General features: G+C 35.4%; 1 protein-coding gene across 1 annotated transcript in view; it reads left to right on the top strand.

The window, feature by feature from the left end:
• Window positions 1–21,640, top strand: part of LOC6039397 — a 33,132-nt gene extending 11,492 nt beyond the window's left edge. The window contains exons 2-9 of the mRNA XM_038260737.1: window positions 2,041–2,121; window positions 2,187–2,427; window positions 2,493–2,626; window positions 2,682–2,977; window positions 14,317–14,683; window positions 20,702–20,794; window positions 20,919–21,253; window positions 21,383–21,640. Of these exons, the coding sequence (XP_038116665.1) occupies window positions 2,049–2,121; window positions 2,187–2,427; window positions 2,493–2,626; window positions 2,682–2,977; window positions 14,317–14,683; window positions 20,702–20,794; window positions 20,919–21,253; window positions 21,383–21,625 (1,782 nt within the window). The 5' untranslated portion in view covers window positions 2,041–2,048 and the 3' untranslated portion in view covers window positions 21,626–21,640. The remainder of the gene's footprint in view (window positions 1–2,040; window positions 2,122–2,186; window positions 2,428–2,492; window positions 2,627–2,681; window positions 2,978–14,316; window positions 14,684–20,701; window positions 20,795–20,918; window positions 21,254–21,382) is intronic.
• Window positions 21,641–22,054: the final 414 nt, after the last annotated feature.

Here is a 22,054-nt window from a genome sequence, read left to right as displayed (position 1 = left end):
TGTCTAAAGTGTAAGTTAATACCAATCTGTGGTATTATACCAAATTTTGGTATTGTTTTGTTATTGAGCAAATGTTAGAAAAATATCGAATTTTGACATACTGTTACTTACTTACATACTTAAAAACGCAAATCTACTCCAAATTAAAGCCAACTATTTTATTTTGGTCTAAAAAAGTCATTTGATGATCTTTATAAATTAGGGAATACCATACATTGGTATTGTAAAGGTATTTTAAATAAAAATATTATAATATAATGAAGATTTAATAAAAAAATCTATTTAAAATGATGTTTAACATTCTTCAAAAGTATGCTGATGCATTTGAAAATGATAAGAAAAACATTTATATATAGACGATTAACTTTACGACAACAAAAGGTTAAAAGTGAAAAATTTTAAATTTTAGAATGGATTTTACTTAACATTGTTTGCCTATTTTCATCATAATCGATAAACTCAAAAAAATAATGTCAATCTTTGTTAATTTGATAAAAAAAACTCGTTCAATACCAACATGTTGGTATGCATGTGGTATTCGAACTTTGTTCTAAAATCCTTTTAATATTGGATTTGTGTTGAATCCTTCTAAGTTGGAATCATCCATCCTCGAAAATCCCACGACAAATGCCACGCTGCCTGGGCTATAGCCTTTCTCGTTCTGGTTTAGTTTGTTTCTCTTTCTTTGAATTTCCTGATATTTTTGCCTGCAGCTAAAACATGTTGATGCAGCAGCAGCTCGTTTTCAACAAGCGTTGATAGCTCAGTTGGTAAACGGGTAGCTAAAATGGTGTCAGCACCTTACCTGTCATGAGTTCGATTCCAGTATTCTTTAGTTTTCTTTACCTGATATTTTTTGGCTCTCCAAAGCAAGACTTCGTTTTCCTGCCTGTTCGAAGGATTTAAATATAGCATCAAAATTCTACCCATTTCTCACAGCAATCCCATTAGCCAAATTGAATTCCAGCTGTAATCCTATAGAGAATTCTCATTGTTATTTGTCCAATGAGATTTTTATTTACCCGGAAAGTTGTTTTTTGTCTGGTATTGATTTGCCCTTGGAATGGCATGTTTTGGTATTGCTTTGGTCTTCCCCATACAGTTTTTTGGTATGATTTCATGGTATTATACCATCTATTACTGGGCAACCAAGGGCACATTTTGGTATTTGTTATTATGCCAAGTAATACCAAAATATGGTATTCCCGTGTTATTTACCCCTGCTCGGGAAAGCACATTTTTGCATTTAAATTTGAATTGATTCTAGAAGTATAGAAAAATCGATAGTTACACAATTAAAAAAAAACTCTTATATTTTAATTTCTGGCAGAGATTTCAGAGATGCAACTAATGCCCAAATTTGATCGTTAGGTTCAAGGTTTGCATCGAACACCCATGGCTCACCAAATTCATCCCCACAAAGGTTAACCTAGCGGTATCAATCTTTCTTTCTTTTTGTGCCCAACCAAACCCACCAACCCGTCTCTGCGTGTGACGAGGGCCCATCAATCTGGCGCTGGGGGTTTTCAGCAAGATCAGGTTCGCCACCGCATGTCTTCCGAGCGCGCCGCCGTGGCATTCAAGTCACTTGCGGTGCGAAACCCGCAAAAGGAAGTTCTGAGAGCTGCTGCTGCTTCTAATTGGCGCGCGTGAAAATTGCGAAAGTACCACCACCTGTGAGCTATGAGGAAAAATTGCGTCATGCCGGTTTTGTGGGAAGGATGGTCGAGCGGTTGGCGGTTGCCGCTTCACTAGATTCTAGTAGGTACGCTAGTTGGACACTTGAACCGTCGACATTCATTAGGACGGTGAGAGCCAGTTATCGAGTGGTGCCGGTGTGTTTTGGGGGTCACGTCGATGCGGCCATGGCGGAGCGTTACGAGTGGACAGTGTCAAGGGTTTTCTAATTGGGCTGGTCAAGATCAAAGTGATTTGAGTTGAACGGTTGCATGATTCCAGAACAATTATCGTTTGCCAATTGCTGCACGTGTTTATTCTTAGCATTTTTCCAATGTTGTTTTTATTTTTTTTTTCTTTCAGAGTTCAAAATGCGGGCATTCCAGTTAACATGGGCGATAGTGATACTGTTCTCGATAGACACAGTTCGGTCTTTAGATCTTCGTGAGTATTTAGTATAAACCAAATAAAATAAAAAAATGCACTCTAACCATTTCCCCTTTCCCCAGCTGAATACCTGCACGTGTGCCACCGCGAAGATCCCAAGCTGACCGAGTGTATGAAGCAGTCGATCGAGACGTTACGGCCGTACCTGGCGCGCGGTATCCCCGAGCTGGACATTCCCGCCATCGAGCCCATCAACCTGGGCGATCTGATCGTGGCCGAAAGCGTCCCCGGACAGGGCATCAGCATCACCGCCAAGGACATCAAAGCTTACGGGCCGTCCAACTTCCGGCTGAAGAAATTAAAGTACACGGAAAAATTGTAAGCGCCTCTGGTTTCGATAGGTACTGACGATCTTAACCCTTTTTCAGTGTTGTGGAGTACGGCAAGGTATACACCTTTGAGCTGGAACTTCCCCATTTGTACGTCGAAGGTCGGTACGTGGTGGACGGACGCATTCTGCTGCTTCCCGTGAAGGGCGCTGGCAAGTTCACCGGCAATTTCAGTAAGTGACAATGTCAATAATGATTCCAACCGATTTTAAAGCTTTTTTCTTTCAGCCCAAGGATTTGGAAATGTTCGCATCAAGGGCGACCGAAAGGTCATCAACGGAAAGAACCATCTGTCGCTGGCCAAGCTGGACATCAAAATCAAAGTCGGAGACGGAAAGATCAAGCTGGAGAACCTGTTCGGCGGCGATCGAGTGTTAGGTGAAATCATCAACCAAACCATCAACCAGAACTTCTCGCTGCTAAGCCACGAGCTGATTCCGCTGATCGAAAAGGCCCTGCAGAGGATATTCAAACAGACGGGCAATAAAATTTTGGAGCGATTCCCAGAGGAAGTGCTATTTCCCTGAGGGGGAGGTCGCACTTCCCGGCACTGTTGATGGATCAAAAAGTGAATGTTGACGAAAAAGAATCGCGAGTACTTTCAGTTCAGGAGAGGAGGTGAAACTGAACTATACAAAAACCTAAACTTACAACAAAAACACGAGGTGATCAACTGTTTTAAACCTGAAACCTATTATTTAAGGGTACGGAGCAATTGAATTGCCCAGCCATTATGCTTTTGAGAGGTGTACATACTGTTAAAATTCGATGTATTTAATTGTAAATAAAAAATGTGATTATGGAAATTTGTATACTTCTAAAGATTTTTTTTTGTAAAGTGTTTATCATTCGCCCTATTGAACTGTTACTATGGAACAATTGTGTTTTATTTGTTTATAGGACCTTTTCAAAAAAACTCTACACATGTTTTTTATGAAAAAGCAAGAATGTTGTTTCATTACAAAAAATCTCAACAAAAAGAAATCAAATTGTATCATAAGTTTTAAAAGAATGGCGCTTATTTGAGCTTTTTAATGAAAAATACTTAAACAAAATAAAAGCACAAATGTAAACTTTGTTTGCTAATTTGATGGTCTCAGGACTAAAGAGCTCAAAGATGCATAATATTATCCTACTATTTTTTAGATGGAATGATGAATACCCTTTAACAGGATTCTGAGATATGATTTTCTAACGAAAATCTAAGCTTCTCCATCGAAATGAGTTCCCAGTGCATTTTGCTGGAGACGCATGGTGCTTTATGTTCAATTATTACAAACATATTTTCAGCTTTGAGCTCTTCAGTCCCGAGATTTTCAAATCAGGAAACAATATTTTCTGCTAGGTATTTTTTTGAAAATCTTAGTGATTTTAATTAAAGTTCAACTAATCACATTTATTTTGAAACGTGGATAGCAGTGTTGCAAATGACTGATAGAAGAAGCGATCATTTGATAATCTTTACATCGAAACATAAGAGAGTATTGCGACAATCACTATAGCCAATGAGATCTCTTATTGTGTCTCGTGATTTCCAGCGATGACATTCTCCTTCTATCATTCCTCCCATAGAGTTATCTACTTGCGCATGTATTGTGTGTACGTACACGGCAAAAAATTAGGTTAAATTTTGTACCGGCCAGCAAAACAAATGGTGTGCAAGTGTGTGTGAGATCGGGCTTAGATAGCTCTATTTTCTTCGAATATTCGCTCTCACCGTTGAGTCTCTAAGTCTCTCCATAAACAGCAATGAAAGAACGCGAGACGGCGATTAGGAGCCGGCTTTTGTGGTTAAACACTGCTGCGGTTGGATGGTCGTGAAAGCTTCAAACACGAATGTGTAAACACAAAAGCGTGTTCGGCTTCGTTCGGCGCTGAGAATATCAAAACGGAAAAATGAGCGAGTAGCTGTATTTGGGGTGTGAGTATTCAGACTTGATAATTGTGGTCGCTGAGAGCTGATTGTTTGATATTTTTACAACCCTGGTGGAGAGCTAAAATTGACTCAGCCGTTCTGGGAATATGATTTTTGAAAATGTGGTTTATGCTAAAATTGTTCAAATAATAAATTTCTCGGACCACCCTATTTTGGGTAGCACCATCCTTAGGTTTGGAGTTAAGTTTTTCTGCATCATTCACTTCGACTTCAATTTCAAATTTTTGACTCCAACTTTAAATCTTCTAAATGACTCCGGCTTTTCAAGAATCATTTAGACTTGCTCTAACTCCAACTCGAAAAAACGAAGTTGACTTTATAGTTGTCAGCCACTATTGCTAGTACCAACCAGTAGTGCAGGGGTGACCAAAGTATGGCCCGCGAGGGGATTTTTAGTGGCCCGCGGACCGGTTTTGAAAGATCATGTAAAAAGGCCCGTTGACCACTTGTAAAATGAGTTTATACTTTTTCAAAATTAGGGTTTAATTTTAGCATTTTTATGCTAATCCTTTTTATTTTATTTTTGTTATTAAAAAACTAATGATTTATTGATATGTTTATCACTAATAGCTGTAAGCTGTAATTAGCTGAAATCAATTCGAAATGCATTCCTCTGCCTTTAGAATCATGTTAAGCATGTTCGGATTTATTAAAAAATAATTTGAATTGTAGTGAATTGTTTTGCCAGATCTTATTTTTTGTGCAATGTAACTTTATGAGTGCTTAGAACATTTTTGCATTTTATGAGTGCTTGAAACATTTTTAATTTTTTCAGTGAAATGTTGAAACTCTGGTTCTCAACGATTTTCTAAAAATTATTCTAAAAATAAAACTACTCCATTACAGAAATTGTTCAGATTACATGTAATAATTTTCGAATTGGGTAATTCTCTACCAACTCACACGAAATCGGGAAAAGTTGCCCCGACCCCTCATCGATTTGCGTGAAACTTTGTCCTGAGGGGTAACTTTTGTCCCTGATCACGAATCCGAGGTCCGTTTTTTTATATCTCGTGACGGAGGGGCGGTACGAGTACGACCCCTTCCATTTTTGAACATGCGAAAAAGAGGTTTTTTTCAATAATTTGCAGCCTGAAACGGTGATGAGATAGAAATTTGGTGTCAAAGGGACTTTTATGTAAAATTAGACGCCCGATTTGATGGCGCACTCAGAAAAAAAACGTAAAAAATGTTTATTTAGCAATATTGACATTTAGTTGAATTAAAAGTTTGCAAAATTAAGTTTAGATAAGTTTTATATAGAATTTCCACAGTTATATAAACTTTTATACTAAGTAGTTTGTAAACTTTATAAATATTCAATCCAAATTATTTTTTTACTCAGTCAAGAATGCCTATTTGGAGTTGAGAGACTGGATTTAATTTGTCAACAAATAACATTATTTATGTTAATTTTTCGAAAGGTGTACAAACTTTTTTTGCACCTTTTTTACTTTCGAAATAGTATTTGTTATATAACTTTTTATAGAAATCATCTTTTCATGAGCTTTTTGTAGCAAAATGTCTGGCATGAGTTTCTGAACCAAATGTAGTACTAGGTTCCTGTAAAACTTTAAATTTTTTACATGTTTCATCACAAAATGTGCATAGTGCCCAAGGGGTGTAAATACTTTTTTTACATACTGTACATTGAGATAAAAACTTCTTTTTTCAATTAACTAAAACAATAAAATCAACAACAACATCAACTGATAGAAAACTGCCATTTTGTTTTTCTATAATTTTAATTGATGAAAATGTTAAAAAATAACAGAAATGAAAAAAGTTAACTTATGGATTCATGTTATTTCTAATCTTAGAAAATAAAATACTGTATTTTTTTTTTTCAATAACCTATTTTGTAAATGTCGCCCGCAAACTAATTTGAGCTTCAAATTTGGCCCGGCCTCCCAAAACTTTGAGCACCCCTGCACTATTGTCTTCCCTTTTATCTACAAGGACTTCGCCGCTTTGAACTCCTAAGTGTTTGAGAACGGCACGGAGCGACGGCGCCGGATACCCATATTTACAAAAAGAATTTTAGAGCGCCCGCCGTGGAGTTCGAACCAGCAACCTCTGGATTGTGAGTCCAGTGCGCGGTCCGATTGATCCACATGGGATCTAACTCAGTGTCCTCAAAAAGTAAAAAAATTTCTCGTACACCGGTTCCGGATCCGCCTCCAAATCTACAGCCTTAAAAGTCAATTCAAAATTATGTACAGTTAAACCTCGCATAGTACGTAGGTGTTAAGCTTTGTATTTCTTCTATAATATTCTATAATATTTTCGCATTCTTTTTAAAGCAACTTGTTCGTCTTGATCCAATCTACAAATAGCTTAAAAAAGGTTTGCAAAATATTGTGTCGTTTTAGAGTAATCGAAGAAATACAAAGCGAAACGCCTGCGCACTATGCGAGGTTTAACTGTAGGCCGTTTGGTCCGCTTATGTCACTCAAAACATAGCGTTACAAAAAAAGGGGACTGTTGGCAAAGAGCCTCGAGTTATGCTATCAAAATCGTTACTTAACGTTAGGAGCGTTATATTTTCAGCTCAACGAAACCTGTAGCACTCCATTATTAATTTTAGCTATTGAGAAATTTAACACCCCGATCGACCTTCGTCAGCCTGATTTTTTTTGACCTTTTATTGTTTAATGTTTAATGTTTAATGTTTAATGTTTAATGTTTAATGTTTAATGTTTAATGTTTAATGTTTAATGTTTAATGTTTAATGTTTAATGTTTAATGTTTAATGTTTAATGTTTAATGTTTAATGTTTAATGTTTAATGTTTAATGTTTAATGTTTAATGTTTAATGTTTAATGTTTAATGTTTAATGTTTAATGTTTAATGTTTAATGTTTAATGTTTAATGTTTAATGTTTAATGTTTAATGTTTAATGTTTAATGTTTAATGTTTAATGTTTAATGTTTAATGTTTAATGTTTAATGTTTAATGTTTAATGTTTAATGTTTAATGTTTAATGTTTAATGTTTAATGTTTAATGTTTAATGTTTAATGTTTAATGTTTAATGTTTAATGTTTAATGTTTAATGTTTAATGTTTAATGTTTAATGTTTAATGTTTAATGTTTAATGTTTAATGTTTAATGTTTAATGTTTAATGTTTAATGTTTAATGTTTAATGTTTAATGTTTAATGTTTAATGTTTAATGTTTAATGTTTAATGTTTAATGTTTAATGTTTAATGTTTAATGTTTAATGTTTAATGTTTAATGTTTAATGTTTAATGTTTAATGTTTAATGTTTAATGTTTAATGTTTAATGTTTAATGTTTAATGTTTAATGTTTAATGTTTAATGTTTAATGTTTAATGTTTAATGTTTAATGTTTAATGTTTAATGTTTAATGTTTAATGTTTAATGTTTAATGTTTAATGTTTAATGTTTAATGTTTAATGTTTAATGTTTAATGTTTAATGTTTAATGTTTAATGTTTAATGTTTAATGTTTAATGTTTAATGTTTAATGTTTAATGTTTAATGTTTAATGTTTAATGTTTAATGTTTAATGTTTAATGTTTAATGTTTAATGTTTAATGTTTAATGTTTAATGTTTAATGTTTAATGTTTAATGTTTAATGTTTAATGTTTAATGTTTAATGTTTAATGTTTAATGTTTAATGTTTAATGTTTAATGTTTAGAGCGAGTTGTGGCGCTTTAACCACGGCAAATAGTGTCCAGGGCATTTGTGGAAATACAATGTCCCATCCTCGAGGGTCCCGGAGCACCAAAACTTCTTAGCATGATGGCTTCCAACGATTTATTGCCTAAACAAACAGGAACGTGAGCGGGGGATCCCCACGTTTCTTCCTCCCCTGTAGATTCAGAACTGTATTGCTGTTTGAACATTCGTGTTCAAACTCAATCCAATTCAACGAATCATCTTTGCGGTAAACTTTACGCAGTTGGCCTGGCGGCTTTAACGTTTTGTGATGTTTCAAGGCAATTTATTGCATTGGGGCACTGCAAATGTTAATAATGACAAGAGGATGCTAGGCGTTAATCAACCTAAGGCATTTTCCAGGATGCCCTCGAAAGACTGGCTGCGCTAGGGTTAGATTAGATTAGATTAGATTAGATAATGTTTAATGTTTAATGTTTAATGTTTAATGTTTAATGTTTAATGTTTAATGTTTAATGTTTAATGTTTAATGTTTAATGTTTCATGTTTCATGTTTCATGTTTCATGTTTCATGTTTAATGTTTAATGTTTAATGTTTAATGTTTAATGTTTAATGTTTAATGTTTAATGTTTAATGTTTGATGTTTAATGTTTAATGTACCACCTGATCTTGACTACAGAGACGAATGAACATCATCATCCGTCAAATCTTGTGGTCCGATCTTCGTCTCTGAGCTGACTCGATCAATTGGCTATGACGTCTGGCTCGTGTCAAGAGAGCCTGGCTGGTCGGTTCATCAACCGGTCAGTCCCATCGAAATTATCCGCCGAACACACAATCACACACACACACACGTGTGTATGTTACGAAACATCGCCGATAACTGCTGCTGCTGCTTCACCTGAACAGTGTTGCTGGGGTTGCATAACGCACACGCTGCTACTTGTAAACAGACGCCGCCGCCGCCGCCGATGCCGAGATAAAGGCATTTTTCACCTACTTTTCTCCGCCGCGGCCACTGGATCACTGGACCATTGCCCTCCCGTGCACCTCTTGCAAACACCTAGCAGCGGTCAAGAGTGACTGTTGTTCAACTCTTCTTGGTGTTTTGTTTTGGTTTCGCTTGTTTATTGTTGTTCGCGCCTTTTCTTGCGCCAAGAGTCGCACCTCTGTGAAATTTTTCGGACCCCGCGCCGTTCGGTCTTAGTAGGCTTGGACCTCAAGGGGAGGTGGAGGTGATTGGCGTCGAGACCGGTGGAGGTGGTGGTGGTGTTGGAAGGTGGCGGATTGTTCGTGAGTTTATTGCCGTTGATGATGTTTTCGTTGAATCAACTGGTCATGTTTAAAATGTGATGTTAAAACAGGATTTAAAAAAATAAAACATTTGGGTAATTCTTTACCAACTCACACGAAATCGGGAAAAGTTGCCCCCACCCCTGTTTGCTAGAAACTTTATCTAAGGGGTAACTTTTGTCCCTGATCTTCGTGATCATCATCCAAGGTCCGTTTTTTGATATCTTATGACGGAGGGGTGGTACGACCCCTTAAATTTTTGGACATGCAAAAAAGGCATGTTTTTCAATATTTGCAGCCTGAAATAATGATGAGATAGAAATTTGATGTCAAAGAAACAATTATGTAAAATTGGACGCCCGATTTGATGGCATACTCGAAATTTCGAAACAAATTTATTTTTTTTTTTATTTTAAAAATAATTTAACATTCAAAAATTATTTTAACCTTTTTTGTCAACAAATCACAAAAATATTTACAGACGTTTTAAGTTGAAGAGCCATAAATTATATTAAACCCCATTTTTGCCGTGTCCACCCAGTAATCACATAAGTTAATCGAAATTTTTGGCGCACATTACATCGCGTGACGCGCCCACATGAAGTGCAACTAAAAGAAAAAAAACCCTCGTACTTTAATCGACGTTTAACATGGCCTACAGACCTTTCGACAACAAGAGAGCGCATTATAAGAGTGGCTCATTTTTGGGGGCAGGACTCTTTAAGTGCGATGCGAATGGGCGCCTGGAGGTTAGTGGGTTATCTAATGACCGCTGCTGCAAGGGGGTTTTGGGATTGGCTCGGTACAGGATTTAACCGGTGTTGTTTCGGTACGGAGAATTGGGCAGCCTTTCAGATGCACACCTCTTGGTAACAGATTGTCTGGCAAGATGTGAAGTTATGTATTTTTGTGTGGTAAATTTGTTTTATTGCGCCCGGTTGCAACTTTGAGGACAATTAATTTTGTTTTCACACAATGAGCTTGATATCACTGTTTTTTAAAGTGTTGACAATGTTTGCTGTTTACGAACAAAGGCGCTAATATTTAACCATAGCCTTTTTAAATAATGTTTGGATTCGAGTCACGCATCACATGAAGAAAAGCAAACTTAGAATAGCAACTGATACAACTTAAACCTTGAAAAATGCCAGGAACGTCAATGCTTGAAATATGAGGGAGTGATCATTACAGATTTATTTGAAACATTTCTACAAATATATACCTGTATACTTATTGCGAAAAAAAAACAATGTCTAGCCTTGGATAAACCGCTGATTATTGCAATAACCAAAACAAGACGTCAGCGATTCATGCCATGCTTCGCAATTTGACTGTCATTAAATCGTGAGGTGCATCACAAATAGACAAACAGAGGTTGCAACCTTTAGCCCGAAGAAGCGACCATGTTGGTGCATTCTATACCCGACGATGGTTTTTACCCGTTTTGCTTAATCTCACAATAAAAGTTCAACTTAAATTTAACACTAATAAGCTTTTTCTCTTGGATGTATTGAAAATTGCAAAGTTGCATGTTTTTAGAGGGTGACGATTCTCGAGATTTTCAATTTCCCGGGAATCGAGAGTTGAATTTTGCAATTTCCCGGGAATTCCCGGGACCCGGGAGTTTTTTTTAAATATGCCAATAGTGCCAATCTTTATAAAGAAAAGTAATTAATGTGTTTCTTTTCAATGAATTTAGATACAATTAATTTATACTTTTTCAATAAAACGTTAATTACTAGCCTCGTTATTTTCGGGAACTGTCTACCTTTATTTTTTTCTGAATCTGCAAATACAAGATCGCTTTTTTTTTTTTTTTTTGGACTCATAATTGTAGTTTAAAATGTTTACGAATCTTAATTCGTACTAAGTGATTTTTCATATTTCATATATGATAAATATTTGCAATATGATAAATAACGACTCAAAACAACAATTTAAAATTGTTTTTTTTTTTCCTTTTTAATGTCAACTGTAAATGTTAATTGACGAAATAGTTATTAGGAAAATCCGAATGTTCAAATGTGGCGGATCTTAACTTTATAAAGATTGCCAGAACTTTCTGAATAAGAAGATTAGAGATGCATTGGTTTATTCAAACTTGAACACCGAATATTAAATTTAACATCCAATGACAAAAACAATTTCGAATCAGTTGATTAGCTGATTAGTTTATATAATTTTGCTAAGATATTCATAAGCTTAAAATTTCCCGGGAGTCTCGACCAAATTTCCCGGGAATCGAGAGGTCCAAAAATGTTCGATTTCCCGGGAAATTTTTCCCGGGAATTCCCGCTCGTCACCCTCTACATGTTTTAATACTGATATAATAATCAAATTCAATTACGACTTTTGAATTGACTGTGACAAAACCATCTTTTGCGATATTCTTGCTTGATATTCATCAGTGATATTCAAGTTTGACTCCAGCATAAATTGCTATGAACATCATCTTCATTTTCTGTTTAGGCTGGTTCGGTTGTCACTTGGATCTTGATTTTTTCTATCAATTTATGTTTGAGCATTTTATGATTATTAGGAATGTATTATTATATTTATTCTTAGCATATAAAACATAGATTGCACAGATTTTAATTAAATTTTCTGTAATGGCTCGACTAATTTAATCCACTTTTAGGTGGTTGGTGCCTTCCTCTCATTTATAGAGTGATTCCAACCCCCCTAAAGTGTCCACATGGTTTATGGATTTTGCCTAACGTGATCGCAGCACCTAAGAGGTCCTAATTAAAAAAAGTGATGAGTAAAAAAAACAGACTATCTACAGACTTTTCGTCAAGATTATACAGACACCGCCTTTGAGGAAAATGGCATCCCTCTACACGGCTTTTTTGTGGCGATCAGACCCGACCATTTGAGGTTATCTAAATTCTGACCATTTTTTTAAACTGATTGTAATTTTAGATAGGTAAGTCAGATCTTGAAAATTCTTAATCGACAAGAAAGGTCATTTCAGAACTTTACTTGAAATATATAATATGGCAGGTTTTCATGCAAAAACCACCCTTTTTGCTAATTGTGAAATTTATATGCAGCAGTTTTTTAAGCATAACTTTTGATGTGCTTTACCAAATCTTATAAATGTCAATAGGGACTTATAGGACCCCAAGACGAATCGAATGAGGCCAAAACGGTCCAAATCGGTTCAGTCAGTGACGAGATATTCCAGTGACATTGATTCGGTATACATTTCTACATACAGCCCAACACACAGACATTTGCTCAGCTGGTGATTCTGAGTCGATATGTATAAATGACGGTAGGTCTAGGAGGTCTAATTAAAAAGTTCATTTTTCGAGTGATTTTATAGCCTTTCCTCAGTATTAGCGTGCGGAAGGAAAAAATACTATAAATTGGGTGAAATTTTACTGAAAAACCATGTACAATTAAATCACCAATGTTTTATTTGACAGATTGACAGGGATATTTTAACAGGCACTGCTGATGCCAGAGATTTTTTTATGTTATTTAAAATCATTACTAAACAGACTTTACTGAAATAACGTTTGCTTATTTTTGGTTGAAACGTAGCTTATTAGGAGTACTTTCAGAATATGCAATGACCCAGAAAGTGTCAAAATGTAAATGTTGCCGTCGAATTATGACTTTTTATTTGCATTGTTTTATTTAGTTTTTATTGAACAAAAACAATATTAGAAAAAAATCTTTGTTTGTACAAAGTTTATTAGTTCGTTAAATTGTTTAATTTTTTTTTAGTAAACTCTATAAGGGATCATCTATAAACCACGTGGACAATTGTTCATACAAAAAAAAATTGTATGGGTCGTGGACAATCGGCAACTCCCTCCCCTGAGCCCCCCTTAAGTGTCTACATAGTTTATGGATGATTCCTAACAAAAATCAGAAGAAAATACATTAAAAATTAAATTCCAAGCTTCGCTTTTAAATTAGCTTCAAAAATAATTGTTAAATTGATTTTGTCTTAGAAAAACTAAGCTGCTTGACCCTATTTTAATGACTTCTAAATTCAATATCCACGGGTAATTAGCCATCTTTATTAACAAGCATATTTATTTTTACTATTTAGCCCACCTTTCAATACAAAATAAATCATACAGTCTGGGAAGTTTTACAATTGCCTACACGAACTTTTAAAAGGTATGAAAAGTTGGGTATCATTAAAACAAACACTGAAATTTAGCATAAAGCCAAAAAACAAAGAAAATCAATATGATACACGAAGAGAATTTTGTATGTATTATTTTTTTCGTAATTAGGAAAAATCCAACTTTTGACTCAGCCTATCGCAGGTGGGGCCATTCTCCCCAACATGATCAGAGGTTGGCCATGCGCTGGCGTTGCAGGAGAACCTTTAATGAAAATTTTTGTGTTTATTACTTCATCAACAGTGCGCGGGTTCGGACGTGTGTTGGTAACTGTGCAGTTCGCACCTGGTGGTGGCCAAAAGCCCAAAAGTTTACTCTGTGCTCACTCTGTACCCTCCTTGGCTTGGCCAGCTTAGTAGCTTCCATCAATCGCTGGCAGGCAGGCTGGTTAAACGTGTGCAGGCTCAGCATAGCAAAGTAAACGCTAGTTAGTTGGTTTGTTAGCTATAGGTTAGTGTTGCTCCTTGGCAGTGCTCGGTGTTATCTAAAAGTGCAGTGCTTTGCATAACTGGTGGAAATTAGCGATTTTGACTGACGAGACGCTTTGGACGGAGTTCGGGAGATTGAGTTCGCTGGAGATCCGGTCACTGCACCTGCTTCGAAGTTGCCAATGGAGTTGCGAAAACTCGTTTTTTGAAGTAACCAAGTTTTCGCAAGTGATTTCTTCTAGAATCTCTTACCGGTTGAGCAATACCTCAACACGGCTGGTGTCAGTGATCTTTTCGCTAGAGAACTGGTAGGTTCTAAGTTCAGCACCTGCCGAACCATCTGGAAGTTTAGATTTATGTTGCATTGCTGCACCTGTACCTCGCCAGGTGATATTATCCTACAAACCACTAAGTAGCAGCGGTGTTGTACCGAAGCGGTGTGTTCAACTCCAAAAGTTGTGCAATCCACGTGGTGTGTGCGCGCGCGGATCGTCGTTAGCTTGTTGCAACGATTTAAGAACCAAACAAAACCTAATCGTTTCGGTGCCAAACGGCTCAGTGTGACTCGGAACATGATCGCGACTTCGGCGGTACGGCGGCAACGGCAATCATCGGCGGTGATGACCTATCAGGCTAAAAGTTCTACACGCACTGCACTAATGGCAGCGCTACGAAGGGTGGCCCTAGTGTTGGCCGCGGTGCTGCTGCTAGAAATCATTGACACTGTCCAGGCCAAGGAGATCGCCATTCGCAACAAGGACTTTCCCCAGCTAAAGGAGAAACGTAAGTTCTAAAAAAGGGTCGTGTCGTGGTTGTGAATTGATGAGGGCTGTTTGGTGAAGTGTTAGAAAACTTTAATGGTTTAAAGTATGACGCTTTTATAGGTGTTTACATGGAAATTGGGTCCTAAAATGAAGCTTAGATTGCTGATATTATTGTTTACAGCAAAAAAGCTTATTTTTCTGAGTACAATGACCCTTTGTACGACCACAAAATGTTTAAAATGGATTTTTAAATCAATTTGGAAAAATTAACCTCGCGGTCCTTCTTGACAGAAAAGTTCCTACTTGACAGCTCATTCCAAGGGGACCATAGTTGATCCATCGAAAAAATGTTGTCTTGACAATATTTTTTTTGCATTAAAATGAAAAAAAGTGATCAGAAATGGTTTTTCATAGTGTTTTTTACCGTTGTACATAAAAATTGACATAGGGCTTTAGTACCCAATTGATGGAAATTCTGTCGATTTAAACGCACACTCATGTGAAATAATGATGCACAAATATTTATGTGAAAATTAAATATAATAACAATTCAAACACAATAATTTAATTGATTAAAATAAATAGTTTCAAGATAAAATATATTTTTCCAATAAATAAATAAAAGTCAGACAATAACATTAAACAAAATATTCATAGCAGCTTAAACAAGCATTAAAAATCAGAACACTTATGAAGTCTGCAAGTAGTAGACGAAATACGTATCTGTCAAAATATTAAAATATATAGTGGAATTAAAAGGAACAACTCATCTCTTTGTATTCAAAGTATTCAAAAGGCATCATACATGGAAAGGCAGTCTCATTTTTGTTAAGTTTATATCCTTCGATTCTGGTACAGATTAACAAAAAGTTGCATCTAAGAACAAACACACATTTTTTTTGCAAAATTCCTTTTTTGCCTTTCTTACTAAAGAAAGGTATAGTGTTTGCTTTTGGCTCCGACGCCAAATCAAGCTTCGTTCCCAAATCATTTCTCGAGAAATATTTTACACATTATGTTACAGTTATCGAGTATTTATTATGAGAAGCACAATTTCTTTCCTACAAAATCTCTGTTATCAAAATTTCTTGATCATAAATCAAGAGAAATAAGAAGAATCAATCAATTAGTGTAGGGACCATCCATAAACCACGTGAATACTAGGGGGAGAGGGGGTGTAAGCGATTGTCCACGCTCCATACAATAGAGATTTTTGTGTATGGACAATTGTCCACGAGGGGGGAGGGGGGGGGGGTGGGTTGAGAATTAAAAAAAGTTTCCAGGTGGTTTGTGGTTGTTCCCTTACGAAAACTTTATTAGGGGAGAGTGGGGAGACTTGATCCCCTTTTTTTGTATCGCACATATCTCTGTCAATTTCTCACAAAACTATGATCTTTTTGCATGAATTGAAAGCTTAAACATTCAACTATGTTTGGCTGATAAGGGTATTTCATCAGATAAACTCTTCGAATCATGCCAAGCGTTTTAAAAAAATATTTTAAACCGGCATTTTCAAAATGTTGGGGGTAACTTGATCCCCCTTTCAACATTTTGAAGAAATCTTAAGCAAAATGTTTCTTATTCATCCAAACTTTTAATTTTCTATAAGTTACAGCAATTTCACATTAAACCTGTACGTTTGTGTTCAAAATATAACAAGTTTAGCATGCAAAATATTTAAAAACATCAAATTTTCTTTTTTAGACCAAAATTGAGCATGTTTACAAAAGCTGGTAATTTTTGTTTACAAAACTTTTGAAAAATTGTTCAAACTGCAGTAAGTTATATACAACTATACTAAAGAACGCTATGAACGAAAACCCAGCCCAATTATTTCATCTTGAGGCTGATTCCAGTGACTGTAAAAATTCAGGGATCAAGTCTCCCTAAACGCACTTTTTTAAACAATTGATTGTAAAAATAGTATGACGATAAATTTAACGTCAAATGCGTAAGGGTTTTGGAGTTGATATGTTTATCAAACAATTCATGTATAAAAAATATTTTTTTGAATAATTTTTTTCTATACTTATCAAAACAAAGAAAAAAGATCTCTTGGAAGTTTTTTGCAGCACTTCTTAGAAAAATGTGTGTAACTCAATCTAAACATTTTTTAATTTTTTTCTTTGTTTTCTACCATGAGTTTTAGTCAATTTCGCACAACTTTCTAGAACAAAGCTAATTGTTTTACCCACATGCTGACGAGATACAGGCTTGGGATCAAGTGTCCCCGGGGATCAAGTCTCCCCACTCTCCCCTACATCAAGCAAAAAATCTCAACAATTAAAAAAAAAATCTTAACAATTATTGTCGAAGTATTACAATAGTTTTTGTAAGTGCAGCTTAAAGTTTTGAGGGATCCTTTCAAATGTGACTGATACTTTTATCTCAATGAATATTTTTAAACAATTTGATAAGAATGCTGATTTCTGATTTGGATATTCATTTAGATTCAATTCAATCAATCTATTTTTATCACTGATTGTTAAATTCTCAAAATGAGTAATTAGGATGGAATGGAAAAATTGTTTTTTTTTTTCAGCAGCACTATGAGAGTCCACGATAGGCGTAAAGAAAATGAAATTTGTATAGGAATTACTGCAAAGAAATGTGTAAATTATTATCAAAGTTACACCATACACAGTAAAAAAACCTCTGAAAATTTGTGAGTTTTCCACTTTTTTGGTGTAATGTAACATTTTTTGTCAAAAATATCATTAAATTTTAACACAAAAGAGGTGATAATACTGTGTAAAAGTTTAGTCTAGACTCTAGAATGTCCCGAACAATTATTTCAAAGGCAGTAAGGTGCTAAAGTCAGGAAGGTGCTGTGTCCTATCCCTCGCCTAGACCAGACCAAAATCCATGATAAAGCTCACAGACCAAATCTGTCAGACCAAGACTGTCAGACCAAAGAGCAAAAAGTAAACAATCTTGGTCTTCGACGTAGGTGCACACAAATCAAGAAAAGAAAATTTGAAAAAGAATTTTATTTTTCCAATTCAATGACTGGGTTTGGACTGCAAAATTGAATGGACGTCAGAAAATGATTAAACAGTGCGGCGTCCTATACACCGATAATTAAATAAGCAGTTAAAAGCCTTATTCTTCCACTTTAATTTTTGATCGTGTTTTCGGTTTACACCTGAAAAATCTTGAAATTATTTATACGGATTTGTGATTCCTCTCTTTCCACCATTCCCTTGGCTAAAGTGAGCCTGGAAATTTTCTACTTATGTATTGATTGCTTAACTCTTAAAAATATTGATGCTAATAAAAAAATGTTCAAAATGAAGATTCAAGAAGGACAATACATTTTCTATAAAGTAATATGTCCCCCATAAAATTTAGTCGAATAACGAAAAATGGCAGAGTTTTTTTATAACAGAAAAGGTCCTATGGGACCATCCATAAACAACGTAGACACCTTAGGGGGGAGGGGGTTCAGCGATTGTCCACGAGGGGAGGAGGGGGGTGAGTTAGCAGAGAAAGAGCCAAAATTTATTTTTATATTTTCGCTTTTTCTTAATATTTTTGAGGACACAAAACAAGGCTTATTTAACAACAACCTTTTGAGAAAGGAAAAGTTATTGCATCTGAGCAATTTTCTCGGATTTCAGTCATTAGATTTTTTTTTTGTATTTTTTAATCCGATTGAAATTTTTTTGGTGCCTTCAATAAGCCCAAAGAAGCCATTTTGCATCATTAGTTTTTCCATATAATTTTCCATACAAATTTGGCAGCTGTCCATACAAAAATTATATGTGAAAATTCAAAAATCTGTATCTTTTGAACGAATTTTTCTATCGATTTGCTGTCTTGGGCAAAGTTGTAAGTAAGGATAAAGACTACACTGGAAAAAATTATAAATTGTGAAAACAAAATTTGATTTGATTTGAATTTGATTTATTTTTAATGTAATTTTTTGTCATTAAAACTTGATTTGACAAAAAACACATTTTTTTAATCTTTTAATATGTTTTTGGGGACATCAAATTCCAGCTATTCAGAAATTTCCACGTTGTGCAAAAAAATATTGATCGAGTTTTAAATTTTTGAATCAATACTGATTTAAAAAATGTTTTAATGCTAAAGCTTCTTTAAGGTAACTTTTTTGAAAATAGTCACAGTGATTCATTTTCTAAAACTAGTGCACATGTTGGCCACTTTAAAAAAATATTTTTGAAAAACTGAGAAAATTCACTTTATTTTTTTTTAACTTTGTTGATAAAATCCTTAGTTGCTGAGATTGCCATGCAAAGGTTTAAAACAGGTTTGCCCAACGTCCGGCCCACGACGGCTTTTCAAAATAGTTCTACGCGGTCTTAAGGCTGTAAATTGGTGCAAGAAAACAAAATTATCAATTTCGTAAAATTGTGAAATTTATGAAAGAAAAACTTGGATTGTTGTCAAAAAATTACAAAAAAGACACCTAATTTAAATTTCTTTCAGTTTTAACTGTGTTTACTCCAAATTGAAGTTTTTTTACCATTTTTATTTTTTTTAAATAAATAAGTAAGCAAAAACTTATATATTTTTCCATAACTTTTTTGGTGATAAAGTTTTTAAAAAACTTATTAATACTGAAAAAAGATCGCTGTAAATATTTTAAAAACATTAAAAAATGTCTCGAAATGAGTCTTGAAATCAGGGAGCAAAAACTATATTTTGATTAAACTTTGAGTTTCTAAATTAAAGAATTAAAAATGATTTGATTTATATTTTCTACACTTTTAAAATGTTGTGTGTGTTTAAATTCATATTTCATTTGAATTTATTTATCATGTCGCATCAATGTTTTATTATTGTAGTGTTGAAAAAATTGAACTTAAAAAAATGCAACGACCATTGAAATTCGAATGTTTTTTTTACGAAATTATATCATGGTATTTTATTGCAATCGTCAAAAACAATAACCACACAATTAAAAACAAAGTTAATTAAACACATTTTTGAAAATTATCTATGTTTTTCATTTTTAACATTAAGATAAATGAATCCCATTTGCAACACTAGGTCTTTTATTTATTTACTTTAAAAGAACATAATCATAATTTAAAAAAAATGTGTTTCCTATTTTAACTTTTATCAAATATTATTCCGGCCCGCCACTGCTTCAAAAAAAATCAGATCTGGCCCGCAGGGCCAAAAGGCTGGGCACCCCTGGTTTAAAAACATGAAAATTGATGTTTTCTTAGTCTCACCCAAACAACCCACTATTTTTCAACTAATGGTCCGATTTACAATGTTAAAATATGAAACATTCGTGAAATTTTTCAACCTTTTTGAATACAGAATTTTCATTAAAAAAATAAAAATGGTTTTAGTGGTGATTTTTTGAATACTTGAACTTATCTACGTAGAATTTCTTTCAATTTATAATTCAATTTCATGGTTGAAAGATCGTAAATGTTAACCAAAATCAGATCATAAAGTTAACACCTCAACGACTCCAGTAATTAAGCAAAGCAAAGCCTTCAACGCCTGATCGCAGAGTCCCTAACTACCGGCATGATCGTATAATTATCCTAACTATGTTATACGGCGAATGGTCACGAGACTTAATTTTATGTTTGTGCTTCTATGCTCTCGTACAATAAACTTCGCAAACTCGTGAACGATTTGAATAGAGAGCTGTCGTAAGGTTTAGTTAAATTATGCAACACCATTTTTTTCTGGCATGTTTTTGTTTATAATTTTGAGTACGTTTAATTCGCATCTTCGTGGTATGCTCAACAAATGCACGCCGTTGGTTTCGTTATTTTGTTCGTTTTGAACAACACCACCCCCTTCAATTCGATTGCTAAATAAAATAAATAGCAGTGCTCAGCCAAACCGTGAAATTCGGCTAACCATAACCATCATACCATAATCAACTGCTAAGCTGGCGCCTTTACAACCAAGTCAGCCGGCTAATGCCGGTTCAGAGAGATTTTTTTTTTTTTGGTTTTTCACTGTCGTAAACGACCAATCATGTCAACTAAATTGCCTAGTTGGGTCTAATTATGCTGATATTTTTTTTTCTTTGCCGTTTCAGCTGATTGGTTGCGAGTTTGCCGGCGGGACAACCCCAACGAAAACCAGTGCTTCAAGAAGATGTTCGAGGAAACGTTCCCCTACATTGCAAACGGTCAGTGAATTATTTGGTTGGATTTTGAGTTTTGACGATGTTCTGTGGAAAAGTTTAATGTTTCAAATTGATTTTACCTTCTTCAATATATTTTTTTATTTTAATTTTATATGCAATATATCAGGCATTCCCGAGATCGGCGTCCAACCGTTCGACCCGCTGCGCATCGAATCGGTCCAGGTGTCCCGGGGCTCGGGCGGACTCATGCTGAGCGGTGGCTTCAAGAAGCTCAACGTCAAGGGCCCCTCCAACACCACCGTCAAGCGGGCCAGCCTGGACTTTAAGACGAACCAGCTCAGCTTCGACCTGGAGATTCCGAAGCTGAAGATCGACGCGGCGTACAACCTGAAGGGAAACGTCCTTCTGTTGCCCCTGGTCGGCGACGGTGACGTAACGATGGTGCTGAAGGACGTCAAAACATCCGTCTCGACCAAGTTTGGCGTGCGGCCGCTGCCCGAGGTGAGTCTGTCCCTTTTACCGCACCGCAAGTGCATTGTTACGCGTGCACTTAAGAATGCAGTTTTCCTTGTCCGGCAGCCGGTTTAACTTTCGATTATGTTCTTTTTTTCCCCCTCTTGCATATTAAAGGACGCTATCTACATCGAGGAGATGAAAGTAACCTTTTTGGTCGGTGGCATGCGCATTCATCTGGACAACCTATTCCAAGGCAACCAGGTCCTGGGGGCGTCGCTGAACCTGTTCCTGAACCAGAACGCCAACGAGGTGATTTCCGAGCTGCGGGCGGACCTCGAGCACGGCCTGGCGGAGATCTTCACCGGGTTGTGGAACGAGCTTTTCAACAAGCTACCGCTGAAGCTGTGGCTCGCGTAGGAATCGCCATTTAGGTTAGGATGTAGAATCAACCCTGTTGGCAAACTTCTCAAACATTGGCCAACTGGTGCAGATGTACAACTTGTGTAAATAGTGACTGTGGTAGATTGAGAGCTTTGTCTGATTTGTTTTTACTAGGTTTTGTAGAAAGTGTCATAAGAGCGAGTAGTTTCTTTATTTTTGGAAGAACCGAAAATTCATTGATGTATTGTTACTAGATTTAGGTTAGCAAAATTGCCTCTGTAAATAGTTCATAAACTAGTTCGAATGATAACGAATAAAAAAACGAATAAATATCACATTATATTGAAAAATGTTTTTTTTTCTTTTTTGTGTTGTTTACTAAACTCTGGATCGTGACCTAAAGTATTCAAAGTTCATGTTAAATGTAATTCATTTGCCAGGAAAAATCTTTTCTTCTCGCTTTCA

The sequence above is a fragment of the Culex quinquefasciatus genome, chromosome 3 (genome assembly GCF_015732765.1).
Source record: "Culex quinquefasciatus strain JHB chromosome 3, VPISU_Cqui_1.0_pri_paternal, whole genome shotgun sequence".
NCBI classification, from domain to species: Eukaryota; Metazoa; Arthropoda; class Insecta; order Diptera; family Culicidae; genus Culex; species Culex quinquefasciatus.
Note: the sequence above shows the minus strand (reverse complement) of the source record. Positions and strands in the feature narration are given on the sequence as shown.